Genomic DNA, 18,394 nt, shown 5'->3' with positions numbered 1-18,394 from the left:
TTGCAACTAACGAAATTTAAAAAACATACTGTGTAGACATTATTATAGGGTTTGTCTATACTGTCTAGAGTAAAAAAATACGAGATTTTGCAAATAAGATGTTATATTTGCATTTCATATACAATATTTTTAACCTACGAGTTGGAGTTAGGTCCGCGACGACGGCCGAAGGTCTGCACAACGTTCACGAATCTAGAAGAAAAAATACAATTATTATAACTTGGTTTGTGCTAAAAAAAATAATATACATAACAAGCATGGCAAAGTACTGTGGGTAGTCAGACCAAGCCAAGTTAGGAACAATTTTGACAGTCTCGCCTGGGCTATCAAGTTTGATGTTTAAAATAATTTGTGGGTCTGTCAAAATCTTTTGTTCCGGTTTGGTATGACTAGTTAAGGTGGGAAACCGGCTATACTAGGTATTACATTGCAAGTTAAATAAAACGTATGCAGTGATAAGCAAGGATCGAGTGCAACTTTCTAAAGTCAGAAGCTGACTCAAACTGAAAAGAACCGTCACGGTTCGAGCGCTTGATCGTAATGTTGTTTCTACCTGTCATCAGGTGGGCTGTGCTTGTTAAGTCATAAAAAATAACCTTGGGATACACGAAGTCTGACATTGTGCTGACATGTCGTGTTTGAAGGTCAAAGGATTAATGATAATTGATAAGAGTCAGCTATTAAACATTAATTTCTGGGCTGACCTCATAGTAAAAGTTTAGTATTATTGACGACCGGTCTGGCTCAGTCGGTAGTGACCCTGTCTGCTAAGCCGCGGTCCTGGGTTCGAATCCCGGTAAGGGCATTTATTTGTGTGATGAGCACAGATATTTGTTCCTGAGTCATGGATGTTTTCTATGTATGTAAGTATGTATTTATCTATTTAAGTATGTATATCGTCGCTTAGCACCCATAGTACAAGCTTTGCTTAGTTTGGGGCTAAGTTGATCTGTGTAAGGTGTCCCCAATATTTATTATTTATTTATTTATTTATTTATTATTTATTAACCTTAGGACAGATATAATCAGTAAGGTCCGACCGAGATCTCGGTCTCGGCATTCTCGACCGAAAATCGGGCCGAGATCTCGGTCTCGGCCAAAATGGGCCGAGATTCTCGGTGAAACCGAGACTCAGATTATGAATTTATTGCGCACTCGCGTCCAATCGGTTTTTAGCTACCCTTTGATTACATCGCCCGTTTGGTATCCCGATTTAGTGATTTTGGTAGGTTCTTTATCGATATTTCTCTATAAGCTATAGCGCCTGCTTACCATCAGGCGAGCCGTATACTTGTTTATCACTGATGTAGTCTATTTTGCTACGGTAGATAGGTAAGGGGTGCGGTAGGTTTGGGTAGTTACGGAACCAAACACTAAACACGGCCCGACATGTTCCTGGATTCCTGATTAATAGGCGAATTTCGGTTATGAAAACATTTTTTGCAAAAATTGCATATTTCTCGCTGTTTATAAATTCTCGGTCTCGGTCTCGGCCGAGAATCAAATTGAATCTCGGTCTCGGTCTCGTTCTCGGCCGAGACAAAAATATCGTTCTCGGTCGGACCTTAATAATCAGTCTGCAACCCAACTGCAATATCGGCTTGCAGTTCCCAAACTAGTTACAGTTGAATTACAACTGAACTGTTTATATATGCCCTCAGAGTATGTTAGACAACTCTGACAAGACCAAACCATCTTGTACAAACCAGTATAGGCAGTCTCATTGAATACCAATGTGTGTTGGCTATCTGATGATCACCTAATGAGATCAAAAACCTCTAGTCATAGGGCTTACGGCGAAATTATGGTCAAAAGCTGCACTTTATGCAGAAAGCAAGCCACTTTGCACAGTGATACTAGGGACCAATACAAATGATTTCATCCGAGGAAACACAATTTTCATCCACTAGAATTCAAGATGGCGGACATTTTCCAAAATGGCGGCCGCATATTTAAAAAAAATTATAGAATCATAACGGCTGCACCGATTTTGATGGTTGGGGTGTCTATTAGTTCGTATTGAAGCGTTTATTAATATAAAAAAATTAAATCATAAAAAGTTAAGATGGCGGCCGAATAGTAAGAAAAATATGAAATTCTCAAATTTTTTTTTCATTCTCATGAAATTTACCAATAAATTTTCTATGATGTGGTCACATTTGTCTGTATTTAAATTAAACCTGATAATATTATCTACATGATAAAATAAAAATCACGAAAATCCGTTGAGTAGTTTTTGAACTATACCCATTTCAAATGGAGCGCGCGGATTTGAAAGACGTTTTTGCACGTGATGTAAAAAATTTTGGAATCATAACGGCTGCACCGATTTTAATGGTTGGGGTGGCTATCAGTTTGTATTAAAACATTTATTCATATAAAAATTAAAATCATTTAAAAAATTAAAGATGGCGGCCGAATAATAAGAAAAATATGATTTTTTTTTTATTCTCACGAAATTTACAAATAGTTTTTCGACGATATAGTCACATTTTTATTTATTGAAATAAAATCTGCAAAATAAAACAAAAAACATTAAAATCCGTTCAGTAGTTTTTGAACTATACGCATTGCAAATGAAGCGCGCGGGTTTGAAAGACGTCTTTGCACTTGATGTGATGCATCGTATCGTTTGGTACCGCTATACACGCAAGACTGATTATTTATTTTGGTCACAGCTTACTATATTACTATTCAGAATCAATGTTTTTAGTATGTATATACAATATTAGTTTTTTATTCCGAGTTTAGGTATAGTTAGATAACCCCCGTAAACTTTGATGGTCATAATTTTTATTTTAATAGGTAAAAGAACTTTAATAGGTACACATAACATTTGTTTCACTGCTCCTTTTCAAGGCTAGAGATAATCTCCGACAACTTCTGTAGCGGGCTACGGAAACATATATTAATACAAAACTTATTTTTTGCTTCTCGTCTAGGTTATACTGAAAGATAAAAGAGCCATACAAAATAATATCAAAATACAAGGAAATAATTAATAAATAATAATTTATATATCATTTTTGCAAAATACTTTTTATTTTGGCAGCTGCCTTTGCAAATGTTACATTGCATTATTTGCATTGCGCAGGGTAGACCCACAACACGTACAGTGCATTGTTTCGCAGCCTTTTTCACAAGCTCAATTGTCCAAGTACATATCTCCCTGTTTTCAGACCACTGCAGTACCCAACTATCATTGTACGTCTTCCAATCCAGAATCCTTAATATCCAGAATATGGGGCGTTGTTATACGACACGGAGCGCAAGTGCATGTTGGTTACTAATTTATTTTTGGTGGTAAACAGTTTCTTGCTCACCAAGTTCAGGTGAACTTTTCAAGCATGGCGATTATTCCTCCAGGAAGGCTTTGTAGTTACTGCGATGTTCCTATAAAAGCTGGTATAACTTCGGGGTGTGCAAACAATGTTTTAGAACATGATTTTTTTCCTTTTGTATTGAAAAAAAAAGTGGTGTCAGACGTAAAGGCGTGAAAACCACGAAGAGCAGTCGGTCTTCCAGGATCCGAAGTGTTGGCTATTTTATTACTTATACTCTGGCAGGTTATTCTCATTTGAAATATTAAGAAAATATACTAGATAAGACTTGGAAATTTCCCAATATAATTAGCTCCATAGATCCCATGCTTAAATACCAAATTGGGACCGTTCTTACACATATTTTATTAGTGAGCAAGCATGGACTCAGGCCTGTTTACTGGTATGGTTTGGCGGCTTAGGCACTCGTAAAGTGGCGTTTTGCCGACATTCCTGCCTCCATTTACATCACGTCCGATCTCACAGGTAACATCCTGAAAGCCTCCACGGCTACAAACTGCGAGATAAACTCAAACAACAAAGGGCATGGGACACTCTAGTATCCGTTACCACCCTGAACTCACTCGAGGCCTCTTCAGACAAAGTCCTTTCGAGGCTCTAAACTAGGTCAAAATCCGAATCTGGCCACTGACTTTACGTCTATCCTTCACCCGTACTTCAGACTCCAGTAGTTTTTATTTAAATACCAAGACATCTGTATCGGAAGATCTGATGATACGCGTGAGTCCCTATTCAGCCATATCTTTTGCGCGAGGTACAATGAGGCTATCAGCTTCTTCCGGTTACGTTCCTATGGTTTACCCTGAAATAGCAGAGCAAATGTTCTCTGAGGAAGTAAATTGTTTAGAAAAAAAATTCACCACACTACTTAATAACATCAACAGGCTACAGTTTCTGGAACAGGGCTTGTTGGTTGTCATACTGAACAGTGTCTTCCTGGAGGAATAATGGCCAAGCTTGAAAAGTTCACCTGCGGCCTATATATGATCGGCAGACTCCACATACATCGGTGAACTTGGTGCACAAGGAACTGTTTCCAACCAAAATTAATAACCAGCATCCCACCAACATCGTCAGCACTACAAAAACATACGCTCCTTGTCGTATAACAAGCAGACCATCTCGAAACGTAGACTAAGTAGACGAGAAGCAGAAAATAAGTTATTTTATACATAGATATTTCTGTCCCCTACAGAAGTTATCGAAAATTATCTCTGGAGTCCTTGGAATGGACAATTGCTATTAATACAAATGTTATGTTATATGCATTTAAGTTTTTTTACGTATTAAAATAAAAATTATGACCATCAATGTTTATTCTATCTGGGTTATCTAAATATACCCAAACTCGGAATAAAAAAACTAATAATGTATATAAATGCTAAAAACATTGATTTTGAATAGTAATATAGTAAGTTGTGACCAAAATAAATAATCAGTCTTGATGCATTACATCAAGTGCAAAGACGTCTTTCAAACCCGCGCGCTTCATTTGCAATGAGTATAGTTCAAAAACTACTGAACGGATTTTAATGTTTTTTGTTTTATTTTGCAGATGATATTAACAGATTTTATTTCAATAAATAAAAATGTGACCATATCGTAGAAAAACTATTTGTAAATTTCGTGAGAATAAAAAAAAATGAAAGTTTCATATTTTTCTTATTATTCGGCCGCCATCTTTAATTTTTTAAATGATTTTAATTTTTATATGAATAAATGTTTTAATACAAACTGATAGCCTCCCCAACCATTAAAATCGGTGCAGCCGTTATGATTCCAAAATTTTTTACATCACGTGCAAACACGTCTTTCAAATCCGCGCGCTCAATTTCAAATGGGTATAGTTCAAAAACTACTCAACGGATTTTCGTGATTTTTATTTTATTATGTAGATAATATTATCAGGTTTAATTTAAATATAGACAAATGTGGCAACATCATAGAAAATTTATAGGTAAATTTCACGAGAATGAAAAAAAAAGTTTGAGAATTTCATATTTTTCTTATTATTCGGCCGCCGTCTTAATTTTTTTATGATTTTAATTTTTTATATTAATAAACGCTTCAATACGAACTGACAGACACCCCAACCATCAAAATCGGTGCAGCCGTTATGATTCTATAATTTTTTAAATATATGCGGCCGCCATTTTGGAAAATGTCCGCCATCTTGAATTCTAGTGGATGAAAATCGTGTTTCCTCGGATGAAATCATTTGTATTGGTCCCTAGTATCACTGTGCAAAGTGGCTTGCTTTCTGCATAAAATGCAGTTTTTTTCCGTAAGCCCTATGACTACTCTACTCTAATGTCTTGACAATAGAGATTTACTGTAACCCATTAAATCGAGATAGTTTGTCCTTGAAATAACAACAATGTAGAAATTGCACATAATTCGAATTTCAAAAACCAGTTTGCTCAAATTATCGGGTTTCACCAGTAAACCCTCAATACATATTTGAGTACCTTTGCCACTCTGATGTATCTGAAGTTGACTATCCCATTTACTCCTAAAAGTACACTAAAGTTATCAAGCCGACAAAGTTTGTTTGTCCCTTTCTGTCACACCGATACGTCGGAAAGGGACAAACAAACTTTATTGGCTTGGTAACTTTAGGAACATTTATGAATAAGCGCATATAAGTGTATATCAGTAACAAAACTAACAAAGCATGCGTAGAATATGGTAGTGACCCTGCCTACGAAGACACAGGTTCATATCCCAGTAATGGCATTTTTATTTGTGTGATGGTGGTGTCCCCAATATTTATAAAAAAGAATGATATTTATTTACCTCCTGTTGTACTGGATCCTGCGCTTGGCACGGCCGGTCTTCTTCTTCTTCTTTTGCTGCTTCTCCACCTTGGGGGTCTGACCCTTCACTTTACCTGTAAATAAGTTCCACATTTAATACTGACATAGCATACATGAGTTCTTGCAGTCACAATTTGTCAAGAGCCTGTTAAGCTTGACAGGCATTCATGAATGATGCCACAAGTCAGTAAAAATGTTCCTTAAAATTTTGAAAAAACCCCTGACCGCGACATAGTAGACCGATTTTCATGAAACATGGCTAAGAACACTCCCGACTAACTCAGCTTTCAGACAAAAAAAACGAAATCTAAATCGGTTCATCCGTTCGGGAGCTACGATGCCACAGACAGACACACACACAGACAGACAAACAGACAGACAGACAGACGGACAGACAGACAGACACGTCAAACTTATAACACCCCGTCGTTTTTGCGTCGGGGGTTAAAATAGTTATTTGTTATACAAGGGGGCAAAGTTGTATTTTAACGCCGAGTGTGGAATTGAAAAACGAGCAAGTGAAAGGAGTCTATAGTTGAACCACGAGCGAAGCGAGTGGTTCGAGAATAGAATCCTGAACTTGCGAGTTTTTTAACATACGAGAAGTAAAATACATTTGCACCCGAGTGTAACACAAAACTTTTCCCCTCACTATAGCGAGGAAACTACAACGGAAAAAATGCGTTTATCACTGCTTCCAGTAGTTCCACAGGTGGTAAATCATCTTTATTACTAGATTCACATACTTTTATCAATTTTAAAGCAGTTAATTTGACTTTATTCAAGGTCAAATTACTTTACTCACTAGTGGATAAAATGCGATTTTACCCGCTGGTATTAAAGGACAAAACACGTGTTTCCGAGCTAGTGAGGGGAAAACATAATTTTTCCCACACTCTTTCATATTTATAAGATTGTACTTAATAAATGTTTTTCACCAGTGACGATGCCACAGACAGACACACACAAAGACAGACAAACAGACAGACAGACAGACGGACAGACAGACAGACAGACACGTCAAACTTATAACACCCCGTCGTTTTTGCGTCGGGGGTTAAAAACATAATTTTTCCCACACACTTTCATATTTATAAGATTGTACTTAATAAATGTTTTTCACCAGTGATGAGCCTCTGAGCAATTAAATAAAAAAAAGCAATAGATGGAAGTCATTCACAACAAAACTGAAAATCATGGATATTTTTTGAAATGAGATGAGCACTTTTTAGCACTTAGTTCATCAAGCTCTATAAATCAAAATTTCCAACCAGATGCTGCTTTTACTTAATGCTGAAAAGAGCTCTTGATAAGATTTTTAATGTTAGCAAAATAATGTTTATGCTAAATTTTAAATAATATTAAAGAAAGTAAGGAATGTAATTAGAAACATTACAAACACAACAAACCATCATGTATAAATACAGAGACAAAATTACAGAATCGAACTGATCAATCTGACATAAACAAATAAATTAAATTGCTTACCAGCACGAGCCAGGGATCCGTGCACTTTACCACCGAGCAGTGGCACTGTGAAGTCCAACTCAGCGGAAGAGAGCTCCGACACAAGGCAAGAGTCCTCAAGGGGAGCGCCGCAGAGCGAGAGGGTCACATCCTCCGCCTCGACACCCTCAAGGGCGCGCAGGCGCTCCTAAAGTCAAAAAAATGTTGTATATATTATGTCTTGTTAAAAGAAACATGAAAATTCATATTTTTTGTAATCAAGGTGTAGGTGACCAAATGTCCTAGGCCTCAAAATTAGGTATTTTAAAGGGTAAGATTAATTCACGTATGCAGATATACGTAGGTATGTAGAATAATTAACTTCTGTAGTTGGAATGTTACTACCATAACCTAAAAATTATCCCAAGCAATTATAGTATTGGTAACAATTTTGGTGCCTAACAATAAAAATACTACAGGAAACATAAGAATAAATGAGAAATCTAATATTCCGAAGTTATTGCTTAGAATTACGCAAAACCAGCAGCAGTGTCCAGCGATAACGATCATGCCGTAAAAGAAACTTCACAAAACTTTTCGAGAGCAACATACCTTGATCTGACCAATGGATTCTTGTCCATTGACGTCTAGAACATGCGTAGACTGTCCTCTGATGTGAAGCTGCATCTTGAGGCCTATGAATCGGAAAATGTAATGAGCAACAGCATGGTCGGAACACGTCAATGCATCACGGCGTTATTTTAACACATAACACTGAAATTTTAACACCTACATAATAATCACTGCATATTTTATGCTACAAGACACTTAAACTCACCCCAAACTTAGAAATTTTAAAAATTTAAATAATAAATCCGGGAAATACTAACCTTATCAGTCAATTCTGACAAGCGAAAGAAACAAAGATGGCGGCGTTCGGAAACGGATACAATAGTGTTGCAAATACCGTAAAAATCGTAACAGACTGACGGTCAGTCTAAAAACCAGACTGTCAAGTTCAAGTGAACTTGGTCCTATCCGAGGTATATAAGTCTGTATACGCCTTTATTTTGGTTCATCATGTTGGCGAAACTGCAATTCGACAAGTGTTGCCAAATAAACATAAAACATGCCAAATTAATATAATAATTATTTTAGTAAGCCTTGCCATCAAAATGTCAACTTTGAACCCTTTGTCTAACAACTCTACGACCACGGTGACAAAGTTGCTCGGCGACTTTTTTGTCACTCACATTCAGTCTATGACAAGTCTATTATGAAACTGGCGGTACACTCCATTGGCGCGTGTTTTGTAAGTATGTAAGGCATATAAATGTTTGATATAAAATGAACTTAAAACACACTATTTTTGTACTTTCTTCATGTTAATAATTATTTGTGAGTTAACTGACCTTAATTATGATTTTTTTGTTGTTTGCTTTATTATTTATGTTACTTATTGTATGTAGGGTATATTCCGATAGCATATGATGTTAGGATTTTTTGACTTCAGGGTCTGGACCAATCTGTATCTCTGTTGCAAGTCTAGTTTTTACTTGTTCCTATTAAAGGCTTAAGTTAGATTGTCTGATTTGTCCCTTCCGGCACGTAACGTCAAGTTTTCGACCCTTATCTTACCTGCTCGAAAAAGGTTAAAGTTAGTTTGCTATCCTAGAGCTTATTTCTTATGGCAAATGTTAGATAAGTAACATTTAAAATAGCTTGATCAAGGGTCTAGCAAAAAGAAAAGTCTAGCACTAGCAGCATATTTTCAAATTAGAAGTTGGCAACACTGATTTACACATTGAAGCTTTTGATTGGTCGCTCAGAAAAGCGGCTGACTATATAGCCGTGTGATCTGTCGAAGTGTCCAATTTGCCGAAAATTTCAAGAAAATATTAAAATGATCAAATAAAACCAGTGATTAACATTTATTCAAAGGGCCCAAGTTAATGCATCGAACATGCTATCGAGATTATTAGGAGAATTTTTGTTATTTCTCGTACATTTGACTGTAAATGTACTTGTTGCTGTTCAGAATGTTTATCACCAATTTTGGGCAAAGAGGGATGATTTTCCAACGTGTGAGTTGACGAAGAGGGAGATCAGTGTTGTTATGGAACATGTGCCAAGGCTGAAAAAGAAGTTGCATCATCTGGTGGTGCTGGCGCACACTGAGTACCACTCTCTTAGCGACCTAGCACGCGTTGTGATTTGGAGTCTCGTGGCCGGGATACCGTACGTCAGCTTGTATGACGTCACAGGTAAACAGACCTGACCATTTTGTCTCCAATAGGAATCTACCATAATGCACTGTTATGATGCAGTTGTCTAATTAATAACCTTGAATATTGATTGTTATCAAGTGAATAGAACTGTTAACAAACATTCTTCAGCGCCCGAAAGCTGTAAACCATTTTACAGTAGTATGTTTAGAAGTCTCATAATAATTTAACTTGCACTTACAGAAACTATACATATAGGGAGACTTTCAGAACTTATATAGATATTATAACATAAGTGGCTGTTTGCTGCCCATAAATCTGCCAGCAAATATCTTTTAAAATTATCTGGCTATCTATTCCATGTTGTCAAACAAAAGTAGCAAAGCAAGCTAAAATCTTGAACACAAGGTGATCCTGTCTTAGTTTTTCTTACTATGAAAAACATGGATTTTGTTTTCTTCCGTTTGCTTATTATGTTTTGTCTAAATCATATTCTTTAAGTACTATACACATGCCAAGATAATAATTATTTCTTTTATTCATCAGGAAACCTAACGAAAGAAGAGGAGAAACTGTTTCTTAAGATTGAACAACACAAGAAAGGTGTTCCTGGCTATATTAAATGGGCAAATAAACCAGATTTAAATGGTTACACCAATGGTATAAATGCGCACACAGTGATTATCAACATATTCAATGCTTATGATGGAAGACCAAAAATTGCCCAGTGTGTGAGTCAAATTGCTACAGAGAGTTGTAGCATAGACAAGTATAGAGAACTCACAGTAGATGAGTTGAATAATAGACTGAACCTCATGTACCCTTCCATTCCAGACCCCGATGTAGTTATTTATACAGGAGCAGTGTGCCGTACCAGTGGTCTTCTACCGTGGCAGATTAGACTTACAGAGTTTATACAGTTATCATTAGACCATAGTGTAAATGTTAAGAGTTATATAGGTGCTCTGTATAAGTATAATAAATGTGATCAGAGGTTTGGTAAATGAAAATTTGTAACTATTGCTAGGCCTAAGTGTTATATGGTTAGGTTATTTATTTATTATACCATCCCCTGTAGCCATTGAGAATAAATACCAGAAATTGCGGTAACAAGTTAATTTATTTAAAAACTAATTTAAACAATGCATGACTTTCTTGTCATCAGCAATACTGAGTTTATGTGCATTTGTAGTCATTTTGGAGAGTACAATAAGTACTTAAATATTCATATTAAATTATTTTATATACCTGTTATTTTACAATCACATTTACAAATTTCAGAGTGACTAAAGCTGAGTTTAGACGTGCAAGTTATTGCTGCAGTTTTGAGACAGAAGTATATCCAAGAAAGAGATGCAGATATTTGCCACTCACAAGAGAATAAGAACCTGTAGTTGTGTCTCAAAACTTGCAGTAATAACTTGCTGGTCTAAACTCAGCTTAAGATGTGTAAAAATATCTAAACAAAGGACACTAAAGAGAAAGTGACCCCATAATTTATTATAGGATGATTTCTATCACAGCCTGCAGGGTTAGCACATGATTGCCGCGAGAGTATGTCGCCGCGAGATAGACTACCCGTCCTTATGTCATTAATACAGTTAGAAGAAGACGTGTGATCTATCTCGCGGCGACATACTCCCGCGGCCATCATGTGCTAGGCCTACTGGTCTAGCGCTCAGGAAGCGCTTAGAAGGCAAGTTGAGAGGTAAATTCCTTGAGTGGCAAACATGCAATGTAGATGTGTCTATAGCTATCTATAGTTCGGTCTATACCCAACTATATGTCTCTTTAAGTAGATCACTTAATACAAATGATATTAAAGTAATTGGATTTGTTCCCTTACTTGTTCTGATATTTTTAAGCATATTTGCCTCTCTGGTACAAATATATATCAGATGATACTATGTATTTCGTCCCATTAATGCAAATACCGACTAAGTGACTTTTTGACGAAATCGAGTTTTTAGCATCTATAGAATAAGGTTTTCAAGGGCTACAATATGTTAAAACCCATGTATTGATACGACGCTGCATTCAAAAGATAGCTTTCGCATAAAGTTACTTAATGGTCAATTTGTTGCATTATAAACTGCCAGAATGTGATATGAATATTTAATATAAACTTTTATGCTTTATCCGCCAAGTAGAACCTTTTAATGGTGTATAGTGTTTTTTTGCATTTAAACATTTTGTTAAAGTAGCCATCTTATGTTCTACAAAAAAGTTTAATGTGTACATATTTGATTCTTGCAAATAAAACTATCAACAAAATTCTTTATTTTAAGTCAGGCTAAATACACCAAATGTCTTTAAGATGTTTTTCCAGAAGATGTTTGTTTACAAACATCAGCAATGTCATTCTACCAAAAAGTTGTATAGGGACTATAATTGGTTTTGCATGTGATGTGACGAAGGAAAGGATAACGGTCTATTACTGCAAATACCGACTATGTGTAAATAGGCGATTTTGAGATAATGCGGTTTTAAAGTTTGAAGGCACGTTTTATATAAAAACATGAAGAAATGTACGTTATGTGTATGGCATTTTAAAACCTATATTTTTTTGTTTACTACTTTGTCGTATATATATTCAGAATGTGTTTAGTTGGCGATCAAATACGATTTAATGAAACAGTCGAATACCTACTTAGTTGGTTTTTCCTGTAGAAATAAATGTTTGCATATTTCTCTTCTTTATACATATAAACCATTGTTTGTCTTAAATTAAGCTTCGTTTTTCATATGATGTTCTCTTGATTAGCAAAAAGTGCGTTGAGAACCTCCTCCTTTTTTTGAAATCGGTTAAAAATACAATAACACAAACGGTTTAAGCTGAAGGAATCCAATTTATACGAGTATACTTCAGATGTCACAACTGTGTACTACTTCACCAACTGCAGTATTAACGCCGTGGCTTGCGTGGGCGACGGTCACGCGATGGTCGCGCGACGGCGATGCGATGCATACGAAATCAAACCTTATCGATATGGAAGTAGACGATGCGATGAGACGCGACGGCGACGGTCGCGCGACCGTCGCCCACGCAAGACACGGCGTAAGTGATTAAAACCACCCATAGTACTCTTTAGGTATGAAATCTCTGTCACAAAGGCTGCATAAAGCCTTGAGGACACTTAGGTGGAGTCGAGCAGCGTCGAATCGAGCCCTGCATACATTTACAATGAACGATGAATCCGATTCGACGCGTCGCTAATGGACGTAGTTTCATAAGAAATGCAGAAGGCAAATTAATGAGATTCGACTCGGCCAGCTTAGTGGGCACCAGGCTTAAGTCATGTCGAAATCTAGATTTAGCACAAGGCAAGGAAATCAACGCCACAAATTGAACTCCAGTTCAATAGAACCACCTCAAACCTCTTAACGTATCATACCATATTTCTATCTTGGTCTAAAGCTCGATAAACAACTAGCTAACTTTGACAAAGGTATCATAATTAAATAGTACCATGAGTGCTTCCAATCACTTAATACCTAGTTAGTCTAGCATTGTCAGCCGTGTTACGGATGTGTTTGTATCGAATTCCACCAGCGATGAAGATTTTGTTTAATAACTTTTTATCACTCTTGCGCAGTAAGTGTGCAACACGCAGGCGTATCAGAAGTAAAAGAAAAAACTTTTGTTTAAAGTGTTTAAATTTGTATTTTGGACTACCATAAATACTTTTTTATCTTTTTATTGCAAGTGTGATGAAAAACAATGCGTGTAACTGGGGGCGTAAGAATATTGCAAACATGATTGCTTTAAATCGCCCCAGAAACCTATGTAATTACCGTTACACATTACTTTTTCTTACTTATTACCTCATCTACGCCTATATTTTAGTGACTTTGGCGTAAATGATTACTACAAAACTTTAAATAAACTATTAATTCAGGTTATTGAGCGTACAAAAACTATTTACCTATATTAAATGTAAAAGTGTAGATAGTGAAATTTTGGACATAAATTATGGCGGACTTCAGATTGCCCAGACAGTGAACTAGTATGTAGTAAGTACCTATGCATATTATGCTATTACCCAAAAACGCATTAACCGATTTGTAAAATTCTTTTTGTTATTTCAAGAGAATGCTATTGCGTTACTTCTTGTTAAATTTTACTGAAATCGGTTAAAGTATTTTGTGAAAAATCTCCTAAAACCGATAGAAGAGGATTTTTTTCAAATTTTTTTTGAGAATAACCCTTCAAAACCTCAAGTAAAGTATTATTAATGGTTAGTAATGTTAAAAAACTTTTTGTTACGAATGTACCACTTTAATTAACAATGATAAGTGAAGTTTTGTAACATAAAATTAGAGCAGCTATATTTCCTGCAGCTAAAACCGCCTATGTCATTGAGAATATTTAATAGATTTTGAAATAAGTTCAAAACTTTTGTATATTTTTTCTTTTTTTGCAAATCATAAGTAAATTGTATGAAAAGCAAAGCTTAATCAAAGGGAAACACTGCTTTATATGTATTAATAAGAGAAATATACAAATTTTTATTTCTACAGGAAAAACCAACTAAGTTTGCTACTATTTTTTTTAAATCGTAGTTTTATCGGCAATCAAATACAGCCTGGACATTTTTTACGATTAAGTATTAAACAAGACAATACGGGCTGTAGAATAATGTATACAAATAGTAATTTTTTTCATGTTTTCATATGAAATCGTACCTTCAAACATTAAAATCGCATTATCTCAAAATCACTTTTTTGCACATAGTCGGTATTTGCAGTAATGGGACGATTTGTTTCATGAATTGTATGTTATTTTAAAACAATAATTATTTATTAGTTTCATTGGTCTTTTAATGCTTCCAACTTAAGAGGGCTTTCGTGTTAAAAATAGTGAAATCGCAACCAAGCGCTCGATCATACCGTGTGTGGTATCAAATTAAAGGGCTTTGCGAGCAGTTTATAAATATATATCACATTATAGGACTTTTTCGACTTGGTCTAACAAAATATGAGAAAATGTCCAAAAGTGGTAATAATTGTACCGATGAAGGCTCGTTTTAAAAAAATTGGCAAAAATCAATAATAGCAATTTATAATCACTAAGGTATAACAGCAATTTAAGTAAACGTTGCAGATTAATTTAGTACAAAACTTACTTCGATGTGATGCAGATTTTCAAAGAAATTGTCACTTAATTTTAGGTAATTTCTGAAAAAAATTGAATTTGCCTTAGGCTAGTTTACTCTTTTTCAAAAACTTAAAATAAAAATCTAGTCTGAAATGATTGTGGTACAGGATATATGAATTATAAATTTACCCGTTTTAATATTCAAAATTGTCCAAATTTTACAAATAAGATCGACTGATTCAGCTCTATACGTGCGTTTTTCTAAACGTGCATTAGAGAAAAATTCATAATTAATTTAGTGAGTTAGTTTTCAAAAATCCAGTCTTATAAAAATCAAGACAATAAGATGCTCTAACTGGAACTTGAATTAAATAAATCTATTGGATAACGGAAAGTGTAGTATTTCACCGACTAAAACTATCAATTTTACATTCTATTGACGTTTTTTTTGAAAGCAGCCTTAAGTACTATGTATTGTCCTACATTTTGTCATTTACTAAAATGGTTCATATTGTCATAATATTAAAGGATAGTTTTGTCTAATTCGTGCTAGTAAATGACAAGAATCACGATCTATATCAAGTTACAAACCGCTGGATATAAGGGTCTCCCCAGACCTATCAACGCGGGATCGGCTTACGCCGACCAAAAATCGCTCATTAGTATAAGTAGTAGAAAATGCGTAGGTACGCATGCGTGCCATTTATAGAAGCGCGCTTGAAGCTTTTACAGTGACATATACAATTTACATTAAAAATTCTCGCGTCTGGTTCGCTCACGGTCAACCTAACACGCTCCTCCTCGCTACGCTCGTCGTCGCACCTAACTGGACTGTCACATGTGATATCTGTTCTGTTAACAATAATATAACGATAAATTATATTACTCGCAATCGTTATGATCAATAAGTATATATGTCGCAGGGATTTAGTCAAAGACGTTATATTATAATTACACTAGTGAAATTTTAATTACACTGATTATTGTCAATAACGAAAGATTCGCATAATTTCACGGGCTTATTTCAGTGATATTGTAATGTCACTGGACCGCATAAGTGATATTATAATAAACCTAGGTTCACGGCTTTCTCAAACCAGTGCTATTGTCAATTTATCACCGTCTTACAATTTCACTGTATCGGTCTAGTGAAATCATAATGTCACTGAAACTAGCCCGTTAAATTGTGAGAAATGCAAACGATTGACAATAATCAGTGTAATTATAATTTCACTAGTGAAATTATAATATAACGTCTTTGACTAAATCCCTGCGACATATATACATAAACATTAGTATAAACCGTATTTATGATGAATGACATTATGAACATAAGTCATTCGAAGTTACGAGTTATTAACATAAAATTGTTATAAATAATGATCGTTATAATGTAAAATTTTATGAGAAACATTTTCGGACTACCAATAATCTACATAACAATTTTATATGAACTTTGGCGCACCCGGCTCAGCCACGACATTAGTGCGCGGCAGCGGTGAGCGGCGGCCATACATTGGAGCGAGAGACAGCGATGGGACTTTTCATTCGCACGTATGGCTGCCGCTCACCGCTATCGTGCTTAGACCAATGTCGTGGCTGGGTCGTAAGCGTCTTCATACTAACGAGCGATTTTTGGTCGGCTAGAGCCGATTCCGCGTCGATAAGTTTAGGGAAGTAGGTGGCGATCACAATAGATCAGAAATGGTCGCAGTGATACATAAGGCGCCCTGAAGCCTTACATAGCCCCTAATCAAGAAGAAGAAGTTTAGGGAAACTATAATTGATATATATTTAAAGTCACATACAGGTCGAACGTGATTAATTAGGGTCCCCCCACATCTAGCGTCTCGCGAGCGTCGCGTCGGGCCAACTGTACGGGCAAAGCCTAACGCTGCGTCGACGTTGCGTCGACGCGGCGTCTTTTTCCATACAGTTGGCCCGACGCGACGCTCGCGAGACGCTAGATGTGGGGGGACCCTAAACTTTATTTTACCTTTTTAGGGTTCCGTAGTCAACTAGGAACCCTTATAGTTTCGCCATGTCTGTCTGTCCGTCCGTCCGTCCGTCCGTCCGTCCGCGGATAATCTCAGTAACCGTTAGCAATAGAAAGCTGAAATTTGGTACCAATATGTATATCAATCACGCCAACAAAGTGCAAAAATAAAAGATGGAAAGTTGGGGTTGATATTTTTTTTCATTCCAACCCCAACGTGTGATATATTGTTGGATAGGTATTTAAAAATGAATAAGGGTTTACTAAGATCGTTTTTTGATAATATTTATATTTTCGGAAATAATTGCTCCTAAAAGAAAAAAAAGTGCGTCCCCCCCCTCTAACTTTTGAACCATAAGTTTAAAAAATATGAAAAAAATCACAAAAGTAGAAATTTATAAAGACTTTCTAGGAAAATTGTTTTGAACTTGATAGGTTCAGTAGTTTTTGAGAAAAATACGGAAAACTACGGAACCCTACACTGAGCGTGGCCCGACACGCTCTTGGCCGGTTTTTTTCCCAACGTTTCGGCCATATTGCACTGGCCGTGGTCACGGAAGACCTGTATGTGACTTTAATTATGTGTACAAAACGCGAGAACTTAAAGTGTTATATAATTGATATAGCCCATTTCTCAAGCTGAAAGTTACAAGAGAAGTTTCTTTTCAACTTGTCATATTAACAGGGACTACCACTTGTAAATTGTAACTTCGAGAAATGTGTGTGGCCTATTTCTCAAAACTGAAAGTTACAAATTACAAGCGGATGTCTCTTTCCAACTTATCATATTAGACATTGACAACCACTTGTAAATTGTAACTTGTAGCTTCGAGAAATGGGCCCCAGATCTACTTATTTAGGAGCGAAGAGAATAGAGTATTACAGAGGAATATTTAATTTTTCAAAGTGAATTTTGTAGTCGTATTAAGATTTACTGCAGGCAATAAGATTTACTGCTATATCTATCGGCACGGGATTGAAACTTTGAACCCCACTTGAAATGTCTTAAAATGATCAATCAATGTCGCGCCATCTAACCGAGTATCAATCTAGTGTTGTGTCATCTAAATGAGCAAAGATTTTTCTTGAATTTCCTAGACAGTTATTTATACAGACTTAAAATAAAAACTTATACGGAGTTATATCTTTGGAAGAAGGTAGCCTTTGTATATAACTTTTGTAAGTTTCAAATGAAATAGCAACAGTTTGTTATACCTAACTTGTTACTTATCGTGAACATTACAATTACGTTGACGTAGACGTAGGGATAAGTTCGCCTTTGTACTTATAATAAGCTCTTTTTCCTGTGTGTTGTATTATTTTCTGGTACAATAAAGTGTTTTACTACTACTACTAGACTTGATTATTGTATCAACTGTGATATAACGTTCGTCAGCAACCAATTTTACGTTTCCATAATATATACATAGCATTATTATTTTATACCTATCCTGCTTTTTTAAATTATCTTT

General features: G+C 35.8%; 2 protein-coding genes across 2 annotated transcripts; one reads left to right on the top strand and one right to left on the bottom strand.

The window, feature by feature from the left end:
• Nucleotides 1-85: 85 nt before the first annotated feature.
• LOC125229517 (FAU ubiquitin-like and ribosomal protein S30) lies at nucleotides 86-8,557 on the bottom strand. The gene is made up of 5 exons (XM_048134376.1): nucleotides 8,494-8,557; nucleotides 8,216-8,298; nucleotides 7,646-7,811; nucleotides 6,138-6,231; nucleotides 86-192 (listed from the first exon to the last, which is right to left on the bottom strand). Exons 2-5 carry the CDS (start codon nucleotides 8,288-8,290, stop codon nucleotides 135-137), a joined length of 393 nt encoding a protein of 130 aa, XP_047990333.1. The 5' UTR covers nucleotides 8,291-8,298; nucleotides 8,494-8,557; the 3' UTR covers nucleotides 86-134.
• Nucleotides 8,558-9,442: 885 nt separating this feature from the next.
• LOC125229474 (dehydrodolichyl diphosphate synthase complex subunit nus1) lies at nucleotides 9,443-10,938 on the top strand. The gene is made up of 2 exons (XM_048134322.1): nucleotides 9,443-9,867; nucleotides 10,375-10,938. The coding sequence occupies exons 1-2, from the start codon at nucleotides 9,567-9,569 to the stop codon at nucleotides 10,833-10,835; spliced, it is 762 nt and encodes a 253-aa protein (XP_047990279.1). The 5' UTR covers nucleotides 9,443-9,566; the 3' UTR covers nucleotides 10,836-10,938.
• The last annotated feature ends 7,456 nt before the right edge of the window (nucleotides 10,939-18,394 follow it).

This window comes from Leguminivora glycinivorella, chromosome 9, assembly GCF_023078275.1.
Source record: "Leguminivora glycinivorella isolate SPB_JAAS2020 chromosome 9, LegGlyc_1.1, whole genome shotgun sequence".
In the NCBI taxonomy this organism is placed as follows: Eukaryota; Metazoa; Arthropoda; class Insecta; order Lepidoptera; family Tortricidae; genus Leguminivora; species Leguminivora glycinivorella.
Note: the sequence above shows the minus strand (reverse complement) of the source record. Positions and strands in the feature narration are given on the sequence as shown.

Coding starts and splice junctions, on each gene's coding strand:
- LOC125229517 (XM_048134376.1), bottom strand. CDS start 8,290: ATGCAGCTTCACATCAGAGGACAGTCTACGCATGTTCTAGACGTCAAT. Junction 6,232..7,645: donor CGGATCCCTGGCTCGTGCTG/GTAAGCAATTTA, acceptor ACTTATTTACAG/GTAAAGTGAAGGGTCAGACC. Junction 193..6,137: donor AGGATCCAGTACAACAGGAG/GTAAATAAATAT, acceptor TTTTTCTTCTAG/ATTCGTGAACGTTGTGCAGA.
- LOC125229474 (XM_048134322.1), top strand. CDS start 9,567: ATGCTATCGAGATTATTAGGAGAATTTTTGTTATTTCTCGTACATTTG. Junction 9,868..10,374: donor CAGCTTGTATGACGTCACAG/GTAAACAGACCT, acceptor TTTATTCATCAG/GAAACCTAACGAAAGAAGAG.